Source organism: Orcinus orca, chromosome 10 (assembly GCF_937001465.1).
Source record: "Orcinus orca chromosome 10, mOrcOrc1.1, whole genome shotgun sequence".
Lineage (NCBI taxonomy): Eukaryota > Metazoa > Chordata > Mammalia > Artiodactyla > Delphinidae > Orcinus > Orcinus orca.
In genome coordinates, this window is record NC_064568.1 from 97,318,387 (window position 1) to 97,337,821 (window position 19,435).

General features: G+C 41.3%; 1 protein-coding gene across 1 annotated transcript in view; it reads left to right on the forward strand.

Moving 5' to 3' along the window:
- The window catches only part of ADTRP (androgen dependent TFPI regulating protein), a 70,583-nt gene extending 52,166 nt beyond the window's left edge, over positions 1–18,417 (forward strand). The window contains exons 6-7 of the mRNA XM_012534333.3: positions 2,325–2,476; positions 17,438–18,417. Coding sequence (XP_012389787.2) covers positions 2,325–2,476; positions 17,438–17,472 — 187 coding nt within the window. The 3' untranslated portion in view covers positions 17,473–18,417. The remainder of the gene's footprint in view (positions 1–2,324; positions 2,477–17,437) is intronic.
- The last annotated feature ends 1,018 nt before the right edge of the window (positions 18,418–19,435 follow it).

Consider the following 19,435-nt stretch of genomic DNA (forward strand, 5'->3'; position numbering starts at 1 on the left):
GTGCATGGGCTTTCTCTAGTTGCGGCGAGCAGGGGCTACTCTTCGTTGAGGTGTGCTGGCTTCTCTTGCTGCTGAGCACGGGCTCTAGGCGCGCAGGCTTCAGTAGTTGCAGCATGTGGGCTCAGGAGTTGTGGCATGCAGGTCCTAGAGCACAGGCTCAGTAGTTGTGGCGCACGGGCTTAGTTGCTCCGTGGCATGTGGGATCTTCCCGGACCAGGGCTCAAACCCATGTCCCCTGCATTGGCAGGCGATTCTTAACCACTGCACCACCAGGGAAGTCCCAGGATTTCCTTCCTTTTAAAGGTTGCATAATATTCCATTGTGTGTATATAACTGTACCACATTTTATTTATCTGTTCGTCCTTAAATGGACACTTGGGTTGCTCTCATATTTTAACTACTGTGAATAATGCTGCTATGAACATGAGAGTACAAATATCTCTTTGAGCCTTTGCTTTTAATTCTTTGGAGTATGTACCCAGAAATGGAATTGCTGGACCATATGGTAATTCTAGGTTTAATTTTTTGAGGAACTGCTATACTGTTTCCCACAGCAGTTACACCATCTTACATTCCTACCAACAGTGCACAGGGGTTCCAATTTCTCCACACCCTCTTCAACACTTGATATTCTCTGGGGGTTTTTTGATAGAAGATACCCTAATAGGTGTGAAGTGGTATCTCATTATAGTTTTGATTCACATTTCCCTAACGATTAGTGACACTAAGTATCTTTTCATGTGTTTGTTGGTCACTTGTATATCTTCTTCATAGAAATGTCTCTTCAAGTCTTGTGTCCATTTTTAATTGGATTGTTTATTTTTTGTTGTTGAGCTCTAGGAGTTCTTTATATATTCTGGATAATAATCCCATATCAGATGCATGATTTGCAAATATTTTCCCCATTCTATAAGTTGCCTTTTTATTCTGTTGACGGTGTCCTTTGATGCACAGAGATGACTTCTTAAATTTTATGCCATAGGTGCCTCCCTTGCCTCACCCTAGTCCTGGCCCTGACGTTAGCCCCTCTCTTCCAACAAAGCATTTGACAAACTTAAAGGATCTGAAACAACCAAGATTGCACTTGGGTTCTGAAAGTTTCATTAAGCACAGAATTTCATTCTTCCATCTGAACTCCTTTGACAACCTGGGATATCCAAATATGAACGTTGTTTCTGAAGCATAACCTAGGCTATCCTAATTTTTATAAGAGATGAATAGCCTCAAAGAAAGATTGCTGAGGCGACACCCACTGTGTATTCCCTCAGAGGAGAGAAGCTTTTAAACTCTTATAAAATGATTACAATCTGCCAGGCACTGTTCTATGTAATTTACATGTGCTAAATTAACTCCCTTAATCTTTACAATAGCCTTATAAGCTGTATGCTGTTTGTACCCCTATTTTATACATGAGGGTAGGGGGAGAGAAAAGTTGAATAAATTAGTGAAGGTAACACAGCTAGTAGGTAGCACAACTAGGATTCAAATCACAGAAGCCTGGTTCCATATTCCATACTCTTAACCGATTATAAACTGTAGCTGATACATCATCTTCCCCGTATTTAATTTTAAAAGTTATTTCAGACTTTGGCATCTTCCGGTGCAGTTTGTTTCCAGCAAACTGCATTTTTAGGCTTCACTTAGACATTGTGGCTCCTCTCCTAGCATTTCTTTTCCTTCTCTTGGCTGACAGAAATGATTTATATTCTATCCTCACATGAGAAGGATCTGAGCCTCCTGGAGATCCATCTATCCCTACTTAATACTCTATCCGTGGCTATTTCCACGAGCTGAAATCTAGGCCCATAATTAAACCCCAGGTCTACTGTATTATAGTAATAATGCTCAATCTCTGCCTCTCCTACCCCAACAGGCTTGGAGAGCTAATGGAAAGCTATACTTAACTCCTAGGCACAGAAAAGCAAACCCCACTTGTCTGGCTGAGAGTGAGCAAATGGGCACCACCTTAGCAAGTTCAATGTCTCAGCAGGTCATATCTTTCAGGGAAAGAAATAATTCACGTTCTTATACATTTTGTTTGGTTAATGATGTGTTCAGTGTTCTCCCATATTCTTTTACCATCACTGAGTTTTAACGGATTAGATAAAATAGCCAAGCCCGGCGCCTGAAACAGAATGTCTCAATGAATCAGTCTATTTATCCAGAAAATCCTCACTTCTGTAGGTTCGGGAAACACCTCGGCTGTTAAGTGTCCCCTGTGGCTTCTCTTCCTCTGCCTGGACTCCAGAACCCCCGTGACCTTGAAGGGACTATGGCTTTTCTCCCCTGCTGCCCTAATCACTGTGATTTGTCATTTTCTGCAGGGTTCTATGGATCTACTCTGAGACGGGTACATGGGTGTATCCCGTGTTTGCCAAACTCAGCCCAGTGGGTCTAGCAGCCTTCTTCTCTCTCAGCTACATCTTTAGCGTCGGCATCTACCTATTTGGAGAGAAGCTCAACCACTGGAAATGGGGTCAGTTCATTTCTCTTACCTACAGAAACACTTCTTCGGTATGCTCTCTTGACTCCTCCTGGAAACAGAAGGAGAAACCAGGAAAGCAGAAGGCAGTGATGTTTGATGCTTTTGTCCAGAGCAGGCAAGGGAAAAGCCTGGGGGAAGTTCATACCTTCTCAAAGGACCCCATCAAATTATCTCCCCGCCTCCTCCAAACAACACCTCATTTAGCTTTAAGGCTAAAAATCATCTTGTGTAGAGAGCTTAGGACCCAGAGAGCACGGGTATCACCAACCCCTGCATGAAAAAGCGGACTCAAGGTCTCTCCCTCCCTTAAGTGAGGACTTGAGGTTCACAAGTTATTAAATGCCAAGAATTCCTCTTTGAAAGAAATGGATCCAGATGACCCTCTCAGCTCTTCCACCCTCAGCAGTGCCTTCCCTGATGTGTTCCCATCCCTCTCTCATGAGGTTGCTTCTCAACCTTTAGTAAAGTGTTCACCAGGTGGAATCACACCCTGTACTTGAGACTGAAATTCTCACTTGGGGTTTTAGGCAACGTGAATATGCCAGTAAGCTAAGCTTTCTAATTATAGGTAGGCAGAGCCACGTCTCTTCTTCATAGAAAAAAAGCAATCTTAACTTAGTTGATTTCAAAGTGGAAGATTTTATTCTCTCCCTGCTTCTCCTACTGCCCTCACCTCCAGAATATTTTCTGTCAGAAAAGTAACCATGAAAAAGTCAGGTTGCAAAATATCCAGGATTTTTTTACCTATCCAAGGAGAAGTGCAGGAACTCCACTCTGATTTTGTATATAAGGAAGGCAAGAGTCACACACAGTCCCCCACATCACACACCCACATGCCATTCTGTTCTATTAAAATAGAAGTGGCATCTTCCGCCCAATCTATGAACTGGTGTGAAAACATAAGCCTGTGTATGCAAAAAAGCCGACAGTTTCAGAAGGTTCAGTAAAAGAGTCTGTGTTTCTGAGAGGAGACTGAGACCCTGGAGAAATAAGTATGCAACTTGGCCTTTTCACATATTTTCTGCTCTTGGAGAATTTAACTGGTTGAGAAAGCCTCAGAGGCAATATCCTCCTTGAAAGCAAACACTTAAAAAATGGAATACTAAAAATGACTCAAAAAATCGGGATTTCAAATCACAGGAAATTATCCAGAAAAAAATGTGTTGACATTTCAGATGTGCTGACATCTAATTCTAACTAGTTTTGGCTCCTTGAAGTTCTGGGTAGATTGTTGATGCCGTCCCCAAGTCTATATTAAAAAAAAAGAAAGAAAGAAAGACACTAATCCATTTAAAACTTGGCAGAAAGTGTGCAGAGAAAAAAAGTGATTACTCAGTGCTTAGAGAACAATAACTTTTTAAATCAATACTATTTTCAACACACAGCTCTTTTTAATAAGCTTCATTGTTTAAGTGCTATATCCAATTTTCCACTACAGTTGGATCCCAATGAGCAAACAGGCTGGCATCAGCATGTGGACCCTCATTTGCATCATGCATATGTGAATGTTCATGTGAACGACGGACACTACCGTCAGTGGCTATGCGTCTCTCTCTTCTCTCTAGATTTTTAACACCTTAAGAATAGAATGGGTAGAAAGTTCTACATAGCATCAGAATAGGATCATAAATGTGTTAAATTCTGAACTGATCTTAATTATAGATGGTTAACTAAGAAATTAAAAAGAGAAATTAGATCATTTAAAATTCCAGTGGCAGTGAACACTTAAATCACCTAAAACCAAACAGAGCTATATATGTGAGCACATTATCCCGTGTCCTATTCCGCTGAAAGCACTGTAAGGCTTCCCTCATCAGATGAAAATCCAAGCCCTTGGAATGGCACACTGTGACCCAGTCCCTGCCTTGACTCTTACTCTCCTTCTTCTAAACTTGTGTCCCAGCAGCACAGAACCGCTTGTTTTCCCTACACATTGATGTTTCTCACCTCCAAGGGCTCTCTCACTTCCCCCAGTCTTTGCCTGTCTCACACCCACTCATTCATTTCAACTCACCTCTTCTAGGAAGCCTCCCCTGGTCTGCCCCGAGATTTGTTTTTACACTAGACCCTGAGTTTCTTAAGGGGTAGAAGTATGTCTTATCCATCTTTGAATACCCCATTTCCATTAGCTTCCCCAATATTAAATGGATCAATCAACACAAATAGAGAATATTCAAGGCCTCTTCTCTCTAGGCATTAAATGGGACTTTGTGCAAAGTTGTTCTGGAGACAGTGGTCAAGAAGTGACTCTACTGGTTGGTTTTAAAGTGTTGGACAGGGAGTTTAGGAGCATAGGAGGGTATGATATGGTACACTGGTGAGAGAGTTGTCGAAAAAGAGATGAAAATTAGGGCAGGCAATACAAAACAGGAGAAGGGCATCGGAACAGGAATCAAGAAAACTAGGGTGTGTCCTTCACCCGGCCACAAACCAACCATGTATCCTGTACTAATGGACTTCAACTCCTCGCTGATGAGATGACCTATAAGAAAGGCAATTGCACAGCTCAGTTTGCCTAGGACAGTCCTGGTTAATGCCTGCTGTGCCAGTGTGAACAGAATTTTACATTGTCTAGGCTTGGACAACACATTGTGCGGTCCCTCTATCTCTGAGTCCCTCTCTAAACCCTCTGTTCTGGATCTATGGAAACATGTAAGTGGCCACCTACTCTGTCCAGATTCAGGGCTAATTCTACTTTCTCACCTTTTCCCACAGCCTGAGCTTCCTTGGATGAGAGCAGAAATTCAAAGGAGTGCTTTAGTGATGCAGTGGGCGGCCGCGGTTGGGAGAAAAGTTCTGTGCCTGATTGCCTGGGTTCCTACCTTGGCCTTACCACTTATAGACCTGTTTCACTGGGCGAGGCACTCAATGTCTTCGTGTTCCAGTTTTCTCTTACACATCATGGAGACAGTATTAGTACCCTCCTCCTGGGATTCTGGAGGATCATAAATGACTTGGGAAGTGTCAACTGCCAAGTATAGAGTCTGGCACACAGGGTTAGTCACTACTGCTGTTAATTTCATTCTTTCCAAGGAAAAATCACTAACCTTCTTTTCTATGTGGATATTCCAATCATCCCCTTCAACTTCACGCATAAATTACCAGTTTCCCCAGACGAAGGTGATTAAAAGTAACAACCACCTAACTGAGTGCAAACTGACAGAGATGGTGTAGTTCCTGAAGGACTTACAGAGTGAAATAGGTTAGGCTAATTGAGATTAGAACTGATCAGAATCTCTGCTTCTGAAATTTCTGAGCCACACTGTGGCCCGGTTGGGAGTCACCAGCCAACTAACCAAGTGATCAAGAAGTATCAGTCAAGACCCAGGTAATATGCAAGTATCTCTCTAGCAGTAATGCTCGATCTTGACTGCACATTACAAAATCACTAGGGGAACTTTAAGAATACTAACTCCCAGGTCCACCCCAGACCAATTAAATCTATCTATGGAGATGGGGACTCGGCACGGGTATTTTTAAAAGCTTCCCAGTTATTTGAATTTGCAGTCAGGGTCAAGAACCACTGTCACAGAACAGCGCTTCTCAAACTTGTATGTGCCTGCAAACCTTGTTAAAATCAGGATCTTGTTAAAATGTAGATTCTCATTCAGTAGATCTGGAGGACAGCTTGGGATTCTGCCCTTCCAACATGTGCCCCAGAGAGACTGACACTGCTAGTCTGAGATCAAGGCCCTATGTGCCACAGGACCCTGGACTCCTTTCAGTTTAAATAGTTTTGCCTACAAGCATCCTTGTCCGATGTGGTGTTCTCCCAAGTCAGCTGCTTGGCTGAGAAGGGTGTTGGAAATGATGGTCACATCTACCCACTTTCTGCCTCCTCGTGTGTCATGTCAGTGGGTGAAGGTGAAGAAGAGATTGAGAAGGGCAATAATAAGGAGTGATACCAGGAATCAGATGTAGACTTGGAAAGTGTGTGACATTCTCCAGGGGTATACAGATGCAGAGAGCTGACCCTGTGCGCCAGGGAGACAACTGTGGTCAAGCCCTCAGGAAGGTCCTTCTGGCCTTCAAAAAGCTCTCAAGAGGTTCCAGAGGGCCACCCTGCTTGACCTGACAGCATCTCATTTCCTGACCTGTGCTAGCTTTTCGGTGTCACGGAACAGAAGGGTGGGCAAGCACTGAGTCAGTTACTGGGACCAGATACCCACCAGGAAAGAGCCCATTTCTACTTTTCAGGCAGAGCTATAGGTGAAACACTGATTTCAAACAATGATGGAAGCTGGCAGGGGGAAGCAGTCTTTGGTAGATCACTGAAAACTTGGCTCACCATGTCTGAGCATCTAGGGATACTCCAGACAGATTATTTCCACTCTGAATGGGAGAAAGGGGCTGTCAGGGGGTCCCAGTATAGGCCTCCTTCTTTGCCACTTAACTACTTAATTTTCTCTTTTTTTTTTTTTCCTTCTTGATAAGACATAAGGATGCCGACACCAGGACACAAGTCCATCAGGAAGAGAAACCCAATCTACAAGATCTACCAGGCACTGAAAGGGGCTAAGTGCCTCCAGGACAAAATGGAGGGCCTCTTATATGTAGGTGTAGCTGGAGAGGCAGTCAGCTTACCTGTGGCCCATGGCCCCTCTCCTTACATTCACTGAGGGATATATGCCAGGGATATCCTTTGTCAGGGCCCAAGACCACAGATCCTTTTCACTCAGGATAGTTTATAAGCTGAAAATTCCAATCTGGCCAAGTGACCTTGTGACAGTGCCTTGGACAGAATGATATTGAAACCTTCCTTTAATACTATTTCCTACAGATCAGATTTATTTAAAGGAGATTTTATTGTTGAAAGCTGCTTAGAGGCCATCTAGTTTACCTCCTTAGTTTTACCCATGAAGAAATTTATTATAAGGTCTGTCTATCTTCCATGTTGTCCCTAATCATTTCATAAAAAAAAAATCTTACCATGAGTTGACTCCACGGGTATTTATAAAGCATGGCCTCACTGGGCACCATTTAGTCCATTAGAAAAATACATCTCCTTTTTGCATTTCTTGTCCTAACTTCATCTCCCTAAGCTCCAAGAGAGTCCACGAGGGATTATCACTTCTCCCTCTTCCTCAGCCTCTTTTCCCACTAGGGTTTCTCTGGCCAGCTCTCAACTCCATCTCCTTCTACTACTTCTGCACTGTGACTTGTACTCATGTTCTTGTACTCAACTACATTCAAATCTTGTACTCACTTGTACTCACTATGTTCAAATCTCATTCTTCTAACACCTCATGTCCCCCCCACAATCTGCCTTCTCACCCTTTTCCAAGCCAAGCCTCTAAAACCAGGCAAATGTTCTTCAAATTTTCAGTTCAAAGTCTAGCAGTAGCTTTTGTGATGGTAGATACATAGGTGTAAATCTTTTTTTTAATAATATGCTTTTACTTATCCTGTGTCCCAACTATTGGAATAATAAGGTATATAATTACATATGTATCCATAGTGATGTGGACTAAAGGAATGGTTTCCCTTACCATGCCAGCAGAAAATGTTTGAATCTTGTCCGAGACGAACACTAAGTGTTTGGCCTAAAATACCTCTACTCCTTGGTACTAACATAGGATAAAGAAAGGACTAAAATAATCCAGGGGGGGAGGAGATCAAAATGGTGTAGTAGGACGACACTGGGCTCACCTTCCCTCATGAACACATCAAAACTACAACTGCATATAGAGCTTCTCTCACTGAAACTGACCCGGGGACTAGCAGAATAGCTCTTCTACAGCCAAGGCTGTGAAGGAAGACCCACACGGAGCTGAGCAGGCAGGGAGAAGAAGCGACCTGGTCAGCAGCCACACTGCTGGTGGGGGACACAGAGGAGGAGGGGGCTATCACAAGCTAAGGGATCCTCCCTGGGGAACAAGGGGTGCAAGCCATGTATTAGGCACCTCAGCCCTTGGGTCTGACATGGGGAAGACGAGCCCCCTTGGCTGGCTTGAAAACCAGTGGGATTTACTCATAAGGGCTGTGAGGAACTGAGACTCCACTCTTGAAGAGCACACGCACAGATCTGCTTACTCCCGATGACAGCAAAGAGACAGCTGACTGAAAAATGCCTAGGGACCATCCCAGTGTGACCCCAGCCTTCCCCAGGCTCCTGCTGCAGCCCCTCTTGCTCCAGCACTGCTCTCCACTAAGGCAGAGGCTGCCACTGCCCACGAGAATGTGCACACTTGGAGGGAACGGAGCTGGCTTGAACCCTGGCCCTGCCTCTGACCAGGGTAGAGGCAACCATTACCAGCTCACGAATCCCTGCTCACACTCAGATGGAGAGTGCCATCGCTGGAGCACAGATCTCTGTGCACACTTAGTGTAGGAGGGGTGGGGGCAGCTCAGTGGCATGGCACTAACCCCTCCAGCCCTGATCCAGCCTCTAACTGAGGGCACACACTGGGGAAAAAGTGAAACCAGCACAGGAGTGCAGCCCCAAGACCTTAGGCCCTGACCTTGTCCCAAACCAAGATGGAGACTGCCATCATACCCAGGAGAAACCCAGCTCCCTCAGGGCTCCGGCTCCAGCCCCTCTGCCCTCACTCCCACCCCCAACAGAGCAGTGACAGTCATCGAGCACAGCAACAACCCTGGCTTGCATCCGGCTCTGGCTCTAGCCCCTCCAACTCCAGGCCTACCTCCCACCAAGGCAGTGGCTACCAGCACACCCTGAGGGAAGATGCAGATCACGCTCACCCCAAAGCCAGCTCTCCCACCAAAGCCACTGGGCTCACGCAGACTGCACAGGAATGGTCCCACACGAGGACGTGACATCAAGACTAGGACAGGCAACTGTTGCACCTGATTTCACACAGGTGAAGAAAGTTAAACAAAATGGGAAGACAAAATGAAACAAGAAAAAAATACCTGAAAAAATGCTAATGAAACAGAGATAAATAATTTATCTGACAAAGAGTACAAAGAGGGCTTCCCTGGTGGCGCAGTGGTTGAGAATCTGCCTGCCAATGCAGGGGACATGGGTTTGAGCCCTGGTCTGGGAGGATCCCACATGTCACAGAGCAACTAGGCCCGTGAGCCACAACTACTGAGCCTGTGCTCTAGAGCCCGCGAGCCACAACTACTGAGCCCGCATGCCTAGAGCCCGTGCTCTGCAACAAGAGAGAAGCCCCCGTTCGCCACAACTAGAGAAAGCCCACGTGCAGCAACAAAGACCCAATGCAGCCAAAAATAATAAATTAAAAAAAGGTGTTTAAAAAAGAAAAGCTGGGGGCTTCCCCAGTGGCGCAGTGGTTGAGAATCCACCTGCTAATGCAGGGGACACGGGTTCGAGCCCTGGTCTGGGACGATCCCACACGACACGGAGGAACTGGGCCCATGAGCCACAACTACTGAGCCTGCGCGTCTGGAGCCTGTGCTCCGCAACAAGAGAGGCCACGATAGTGAGAGGCCCGCGCACCGCAAATAAGAGTGGCCCCCGCTTGCCACAACTAGAGAAAGCCCTCGCACAGAAATGAAGACCCAACACAGCAAAAATAAATTAATTAATTAATAAACTCCTACCCCCAACATCTTAAAAAAAAAAAGAGTACAAAGAAATAGTAATGAAAATATTAACTGAACTGGGGAAAAGAATAGATGAACATGATGAGAATTCAACAGAGAACTAGAAAATACAGGAAAGAACCAGTCAGAGTTGAAGAATACAATAACTGAAATGAAAATACACTAGATGTCATGAACAGATTAGGTGATATAGAACAATGCATAAGCAATCTGAAAGACAGAATAATGGAAGTCACCCAATCAGAACAGCAAAAAGGAAAACAAATTTTAAAAAATGAGAATGGTCTAAGGGACCTCTGGGACAACATCAATCGTACTAACATTTGACTTATAGGGTTCCCAAAAGGAGAAGAGAGAGAATAAAGGGTAGAAAATGTATTTGATAAAACTGTGACTCAAAACTTCCCAAACCTGAAGAAGGAAACAGATATCCAGGTACAAGAAGCACAGAGAGTTCCAAACAAGATGAACTCAAAGAGACCCACACCAAGACATAATCATAATTAAAATGGCAAAAGTTAAAGATAAAAAGAGAATTCTAAAGGCGGCAAGAGAAAAACAAAGAGTCACATACAAGGGAACCCCCATAAGGCTATCAACTGATTTTGCAGCAGAAACTTTGCAGGCTAGAAGGGAGTGGCATGATATAGATAAAGTGCTGAAAGGAAAAAATTTACAACCTGGGATACTCCTCCCAGCAAGGCTAACATTCAGAACTGAAGGAGAGATAAAGAGTTTCTCAGACAAGCAAAAACTAACATTCATCAATACTAAACCAATCTTACAAGAAGTGTTAAGGAGTCTTTAAATGAAAATGAAAAGGCTATATCAAGAGATAAATTATAGGAAGGGGAAAATCCTACTAGTAAAGACAAATATCCTACTAGTAAAGACTAGACAAAAATCCTACTAGTAAAGACTGTGGATCAACCACTGAAATAAGTTCATATGAAGGTTAAAAGACAAAAATGTAAAATCAACTGTAACTACAATAAACAGGTAAGGGACAGACATGAAGATGTAAAATATTACATCAAAAATACAAAACATGGCGGGGGGGGCAGAGAAAAAATGTAGACCTTTTAGAATGTGTTTGAACTTAAAGGACTACCAGTTAAAAATAAATAGATATACTTATAGATCAATATATATGAACTGCATGATAACCACAAGTCAAAAAACTACAATATATATACAAAAACTAGAAAGGAACATAAACATAACATTAAAGAAAATCATCAACTCACAAGGGAAGAGACCATAAGAAGAAGAAAAGAATAGAGAAGAACTACAAAAACAATCAGAAAACAAATAACAAAATGGCATTAAGTACATACCTATTAACAATCACTTTAAATAAAAATGCACTAAATGCTCCAATCAAGACATAGGGTGGCTGACTGAATAAAAAAACATGCTGCCTACAGGAGACTCACTTCAGAACTAAGGACACACACACTGCAAGTTAGGGGATGGAAAAAGATATTGCATGCAAATGTAAATGAATAGAAAGCTGGGGTAGCAATGCTCATATCAGACAAAGTAGACTTTAAAACAAAGTCTGTAATAAAAGACAAAGAAGAGCATTACATAATGATAAAGGGATCAATACAAGAAGAAGCTATAATGTTCATAAACATATATGCATCTAGTATAGGAGCACCTAAATTTATAAAGCAAATATTAACAGACATAAAAAGAGAAATTGACAATATTACAATAATAGGGGACTTCAACATCCCACGTACATCAATGGACAGATCATCCAGAAAGAAAATCAATGAGGAAACAGTAGACTTAAGTGACACATTAGAGTAGTTGGACTTATAACTACAGGACATTCCATCCAAAAAAGCAGAATACACATTCCTTTTAAGTGCACATAGAGTATACTCCAGGATAGATCACATTCCAGGTCACAAAACGAGTCTCAAAAAAATTTAAGAGGATAGAAATTGTATCAAGCATCCTTTCTGACCACAGCAGTATGAAACTAGACACCAATTACAGGAAGAAAACTTAGAAAAACACAAACACATGGAGGCTAAACAACATGCTGCTGAAAACCCAAGGGGTCAACAAAAAAACTGAAGAGGAAATCAGAAAATGCCTGGAGACAAATGAAAATAAAAACACAACTTTCCAAAATCTATGGGACACAGCAAAAGCAGTCCTAAGAGGAAAGTTAACAGTGATACAGGCATACCTCAAGAAAGAAACAAACAAAAAATCTCAAACAACCTAATCTACCATCTGAAGGGATCAGACAAAGAACAAAGAGCCCAAAATCAGCAGAAGGAAAGAAATAATAAAGATCAGAGAGAAAATAAAATAGAGATTAAAAAATAGAAAAGATCGATAAAAGCAAAAGATGGTTTTTGAAAAGATAAACAAAATTTATAAGCTTTTAGCTAGACTCATCAAGAAAATAGAAAAGACCCAAATAAAATAAGAAACGAAAGAGGAGAAATAACAAACTATATCACAGAGATACAAAAAACCAGAAGAAATCACTACAAACAGTTGTATGCCAACAAACTGGACAATGTAGAAGAAATGGATAAATTCCTAGAAACATACAATCTTCCAAGACAAAATCAGGAAGAAATAGATCATCTGAACAGACTGATTACTAGTACTGTAATTGAATCAGGAATCAAAATACTCCCAAAACAAACAAAAGTCCAGGACTGGACAACTTCACAGTGGAATTCTACCAAACATATAAACAAGAGTTAATACCTATCCTTCTCAAACTATTCCAGAAAATTGAAGAGGAGGGAACACTCCCAAATTCATTCTATGAGGCCACCATTACTCTGATACCAAAACTAGACAAAGACACTACACAAAAAGAAAATTACAGGCCAATACTCCTGATAAATATAGACACAAAAACTCTCAACAAAATATTAGCAAACTGAATTCAATAACATATACAAAGGATCATACACCATAATCAGGTGGGATTTATTCCAGGGATGCAAGAATGATTCAATATCTGTAAATCAATCAATGTGATATACCACATTAACAAAATGAAGGATAAAAATCACATGATAACCTCAATAGATGCAAAAACAAAAGCATCTGACAAAATTCAACACTCATTCACAATTAAAACTCTCAACAAAGTTGGTACAGAGGGAACATATCTCAACATAATAAAGGCCCACAGCTAACATCATATACAACAGTGGAAAGCAAAGTTTTTCCTCTACAATTAGGATCAAGACAAGGATGCCCACTCTCACCATTTCTATTTAACATAGTATTGGAAGTCCTAGCCACAGCACTCAGACAAGAAAAAGAATTAAAAGGCATTCAAATTGGAATGGAAGAAGTCAAACTGTTACTATCTGCAGATGACATGATACTATATATAGAAAACACTACAGTCTCCACCAAAAAAAACCTATTAGAACAAATAAATGAATTCGCTAAAGTTTCAGGATACAAGATTAATACAGAAATCTGTTGCTTTTCTATACACAAATAATGAACTATCAGACAGAGAAAGTAAGAAATCATCCCATTTACAATCACATCAAAAACAATAAAATATCTAGGAATAAACTCACCCAGTGAAGTGAAAGACCTATACCCTAAAAACATAAGGCACTGATAAAAGGAACTGAAGATGATACTATTAAATGGAAAGATTCTGTGTTCATGCATTAATATTGTTAAAATGTCCATACTGCCCAAAGCAATCTACAGATTCAATACAATCCCTATCGAAACACTCACATGACATTTTCACAGAACTAGAACAAAAACTCCCAAAATTTGTATGGAAGAACAAAAGTCCCTGAAGAGCCAAAGTAATCGTTGAGAAAAAAAGAACAAATCTGGAAGCATAATGCTCCCAGACTTCAGACTATACTACAAAACTACAGTCATCAAAACAGTATGATACTGGCACAAAAACAGACACACAGATCAATGGAACAGAATAAAGAGCCCAGAAATAAGCCCATGCACATATGGCCAATTAATCTACAACAAAGGAGCAAAAATATAAAGCGGGAAAAAGACAGTCTCTTCAGTAAGTGGTGTTGCGAAAACTGGACAGGTATATGTGAAAGAATGAAATTAGAACATTTTCTCACACCATACAGAAAAATAAACTCAAAATGGATTAAAGACCTAAATGTAAGACCGGAAACCATAAAATTCCTAGAAGAAAACACAGGCAGTACATTCCTTGACATAAATCTTAGCAATATTTTTTTTGGATCTGTCTCTGCAGGCAAGAGAAACAAAAGCAAAAATAGATAAATAAGACTACATCAAATTAAACTTGAAAGCTTTTGCACAGTGAAGGAAACCAACAACAACATGAAAAGACAACCTACTGAATGAGTGAAGATAATTGCAAATGATATGTCTGATAACAGGTTAATATCCAAAATATTAAAGAGCTCATACGACTCAATGTCAAGAAAACAAACAATCCAATTAAAAAATGGGCAGAAGACCTGAATAGACTTTTTTCCAAAGAAGTTATACAGATGGCCAACCAGCACATGAAAAGATGCTCAGCATCACTAATCATCAGGGAAATGCTAATCAAAACCATAGTGAGATATCACCTCACGCCTGTTAGAACAGCTATTATTGTCAAAAAGACAAATAATAATAAATGCTGGCAAGGATAGAGAGAAAAGGCAACCCTAGTACACACTGGTGGGAATGTAAATTGGTTCCTCAAAAAATTAAAAATAGAACTACCGTATGACCCAGCAATTCCACTCCTAGGTATACATCCAAAGAAAAGGAAAACACTAATTTGAAAAGATATATGCACCCCAAAATTTATAGAAGCACTATTTACAATAGCCAAGATATGGAAGCAACCTAAGTGTCCATCATCAGACGAATGGATAAAGAAGACAACATATGACTATTACTCGGCCAGAGAAAAGAATGAAATTTTTCCATTTACAGCAACATGGATGGACCTGGAGGGTATTACAATTAGTGAAGTAAGTCAGACAAAGAAGACAAATACTGTATATTTTTACTTATATGTGGACTCTGAAAAATAAAATGAATGAATATAATAAAACAGAAAAAGACTCATAGATACACAAGACAAACTAGTGGTTACCAGTGGGGAAAGGGGTGGGGGAGGAGAAAGGGGAAGGAGATTAAGAGGTACAAACTACTATGTATAAAATAAATAAGATACAAGGATGTAGTGTACAGTGCAGGAAATATAACCAATATTTCATAATAATTTTGAATGAAGTATAATCTATAAAAATATTGAGTCACTATGTTGATACCTAAAACTAATATAACATTGTAAATCAAATATACTTCAGTAAAACAAAAACTAAAACAAACGAAATCAGGGTGGACCTAACCCCCTAACCACCAACTAGGAGGTATTCCACTGGGAAAGACTCCCTTCAATGAGGAAAAGAGTGATAACAAGGAACATTATTTCTCAACCAGTTTGAAATGCATCTTGTGAACTCTGGTAAGATAATATGCTCTATTACGAAGTCAACAATTCCCTCATCTCCAGCCATGCACTGTGGCAACACGGTCAGAGATAAATTCTGAAGACTCGAAGAAGTCTAGAGACTGCGCAGCCTCATAAGAATTTAGGACTAAGGAACCATCCCCACCTGCTAGAAACAAAAAGAAAAACGTGATTTCTGTGATAGTCACACTGTGTAAGTCTCTACAGAATGAAATGACTGTTAGAGCTCCACACAGAGACACATCTGGGGATGGTGCCTTCTCTAGCACACAGGTGGGCATGTGGGAATTCCTTGGTGCTCTATCTAGCTTCATGGTGTTGGACAGGGGAGACCTGGATCCACTGGAAGGAGCCATCTGCTCTCCTCCCCCAGGGGAACTTTCCACCACCACTTCTCCTCCTGCTTCTGCTGTTTCTCTCTAAGCCATCATGTTCTGTTGTGTTTCCTAACTGGAGAAGGAATCTCCAATCCTTGGAACCCTGGGTTGAAGAAGTGAGGTTTTGATTACAGTTAGATTCGAAGTGTTGAGGGTTGGTAGCAACATGGATAAACAAAGTTTTAGGTGCCCTCAGAGTGACCACAGAGGGAACAACTTTGAGAAGTTATACTGACCAAGCTCTTGAACACAGGAGAATTAATGTGTTATTTATCTGAAAACTGATTCATTAAAAGCCCTAAGTGTATACTTAGAAAAGAGAAGATACTGTGTTTGTCCTTATAGACCCAATGTAGAAAAGACCTAACTGGGGAAAAATGAAAAACAAGTGGAAGCATAAATGAAAAGAACACGAAGCATGTAAAGCTGGATAAATCAGCTAGGCTTCACTGGAGTGACTGGATATAGTATGGATTGACGAGGAGTAGAAGGAAGGAGAGGACTGCGCCTAAAAATGTTGAGAGACATGAATTCAAGTGTGGCCACAGGGGCTGTGTGATTAGGAGCTGTCTGCCCTAGAAAATCAGTGTGATGAGGGGGCCACAGGAGGACTTCAAGTCATCAGTCACTAAAGCCTCTGAGAAGGGGAGTTCCAGCAAATAAAATTATAAGATATTTAAAATTTACTATTAAAGATATAAGTGATGGAGGGGGCAGGGTCTGAAGCATAAAGCATGGCCTTGGGAGCTGAGATTGCTATGGTAATACCGAGCCAGAAGTAATAGGGCTGTAACTTCCAGAATGGATGAGAAGAGGCTGAGCTGAAAAAAGACTGCATTTGGCAACAGACAGGAAGGACAATGAGTTAATGAAGTTTTCAAAGTTTCAAAGTTTATGTAAAGATTTGTGATCATTAAATATGGAGGTACCCATGGTTGGCTAAATGGAAGTCATTCTAGAAATCTAATGCTACAATTAGATGGGTAATTAGTAATTCCTAATTAGTAATATGCTTATTACTTATGACAATTAGTAATAAACTTACTAAAAACTAAATCAATATGCCAGTACTTTTCTTTATTGGGCCAGTACCCAGCCCAATAAACTGATTTGGTGAGAGGTCACAGAACGGCCCCTAGTTAGGTGAATATCCATTCTTCTCTTTCCTCTCTCATTTGATGCGGTTTGTTCATCTCCATCTACAAAGTCTCAAAGTTTGTTGACGAACGGTGTGCAGCCTACAAACACATGGCCAAAAGCAACAGCCATCAGTGGTCCACAGGACATATTCAGAGCCACGCGATATGAACTGCACTGCTGGTCAGCCGGGTGGCTGTGAGCCAGGCACCAAGTAGGACAGTAAGATGCCCCTTCTTGCCCTTGCGGCGGTGCTGGTGGTTTTCCAGAGCTCTTTAAAATACATCATCTTGCCTTCGGAAAAGCTTCCTCAACTTTCCACTGTCCCAAGTCAGGGTGAATGTCCACCCACAGAAGAATACCCATTAGGGAAACCCTGAAGGCTAAGGTCTCTTTCTGTTCTTATTTGTGCAGGTGACACGATGCAGCCAAGGAAGAAGAGGAAGTAATTAGACACCATTTTCCAAGAACTAAGGAAGAAGAAAACAGGAGTTTTTTTCATCTTTTTTTCTTCCTGGTGCAGGGAGGTGGTGGGGCAACATAGGAAGGTAAAAAGGACAGGGAATGATATTTAAATTTCATAAGAGAGTTATGAAGGTAGCTGAATTTGAGGACTCTTGTCTTTTTAAAACTTTTACTGGACACACCCAAAACAATTCCTGCTGTCACAGAATTTGTTACATCCGTCTGACCTCTGTGGAGGATAGTCTGTGGTCAACACCTGGCCAAAAGCAAAAAAAACTCACGTAAATGTGGTGTTAGAGAATGTTTAGAGAGAGAAAGGAACTTAGGATCACTCAAACTATTCACTTTACAGAGGAGGATGCTAAGGACCTAGATGAGAAGTTACCTGCATGAGGCCAAAGAATTAGCGTCAGAACCAAAATAAAAGCTTTTGTCTCCCATATCTTCTAACTCCCAGTCCTGTGCCATTTTTGAAAAATCCCAATTTTCCTAAAAAGAGGCACTTTCATAAGCTAGTTATTTTCATGGATTTCTCATCTATTTTTTTCTCAATCTAAATGGAAATGTAGGGAGATGGCTGCTTCTGAAGTTGTCTGTCTACCTAGTATAATAGCAAATTAACTGGGGCAATGAGAAAATAAGTTATAAAAAATATTGGTAAATCTGTCCCTCTTGTGAGCAAGCATTTGGGGCAAGTAGACATTGAACACAGTGATATTGTCAAAATCTCTTCCATTGGTATATTGATTAATTTGTCAAATAAATGTACATTTTACTTGGGGAATAATCTGGATGGGAGGTGATATGATTATGATGACTGCTGAGACTGCTGTAAGTACAAAGCACTTTGCTGTGATAGTTCACGGTTTAACAAAGCTGACCGTCAGATGATTAACAAGCACATTCATGAACCTGCTTTAACTTTCCTAGAGGATTTTTCTCGGTCTTTATTTACAGACACATTCTGTAAAGAACACAAATGACTGGTAGTAGGTAAACATGTTCAAGTCCATCGATGGGTCAACAGGCCCATGTGGGTTGGGTGTGGGCACCAGAGTAAATTGTACTTGGGCTTCCCAACCTAACATTATAGAGGAGAAATCTGGTTGAAATGGACACCAAGGGCAGTCTGATAGGCTTAGAGAAGAGAGCAGACTATCCCAACAGGGCAGGTAGTCCAAGGCAAGACTAGGACAGGCACCAAGCAAACTGCTTGAAACCTACTCCTCTACAGTTATACAAATATGAGCCTCAAGTCTTTGGATTGAGCTGGGAACACCACCTCTTTTCCCACACCTGCTGCTTCTTGACTGCTCCTAGCACCTGTCTCAGCAGGAGCCCAGAAGCAGTTGTCACAGTGGAAATTCTCCAAATGTGAAGCCCGCAGGGGATCACCCAAATTTTCCACACCCCAAAGATGACTCGGGCTGCATCCTTCTCGGAGTCATAGTAAGCTCTTGGCTGTGATGAGCCTGCAGATTTCTATCTGTGGTTTCACTATCCCCAGGACCAAATTAAACTGTGGTTGCTGCATGACTGGCCACTGTGCAATATCTATTCCAACACCAGAAACACCTCAGAACCATTCCCCATTGAGTGTATATGTAAGCACACAGTGCTTCCTTGGTGCTGGTATAGCTTAAGAAAGGAGAAGCAACAAAACACCTGTAATGAACACTGACTAAACATTCATTAAAAGGGAGACAGTATTACCTGCCTACATAAGGCTGTGTTTGGCCCTTAGTGGTTAGAAAACAACAATACAAACCAAATGATGAGAAAACCAGCAATAATACTTGTACAGTGTCATGTAATTCAGAGCCACTCTCACCTCCATGACCTCGTTTTATCTTCACAAAAGTCTTAAAAGTAGAAAATATATTATGTCCTCATTTTACAAATGAGCAAACTGAGTTTCTGATGTTGGTGTGCTGTAAACGTTTAAAA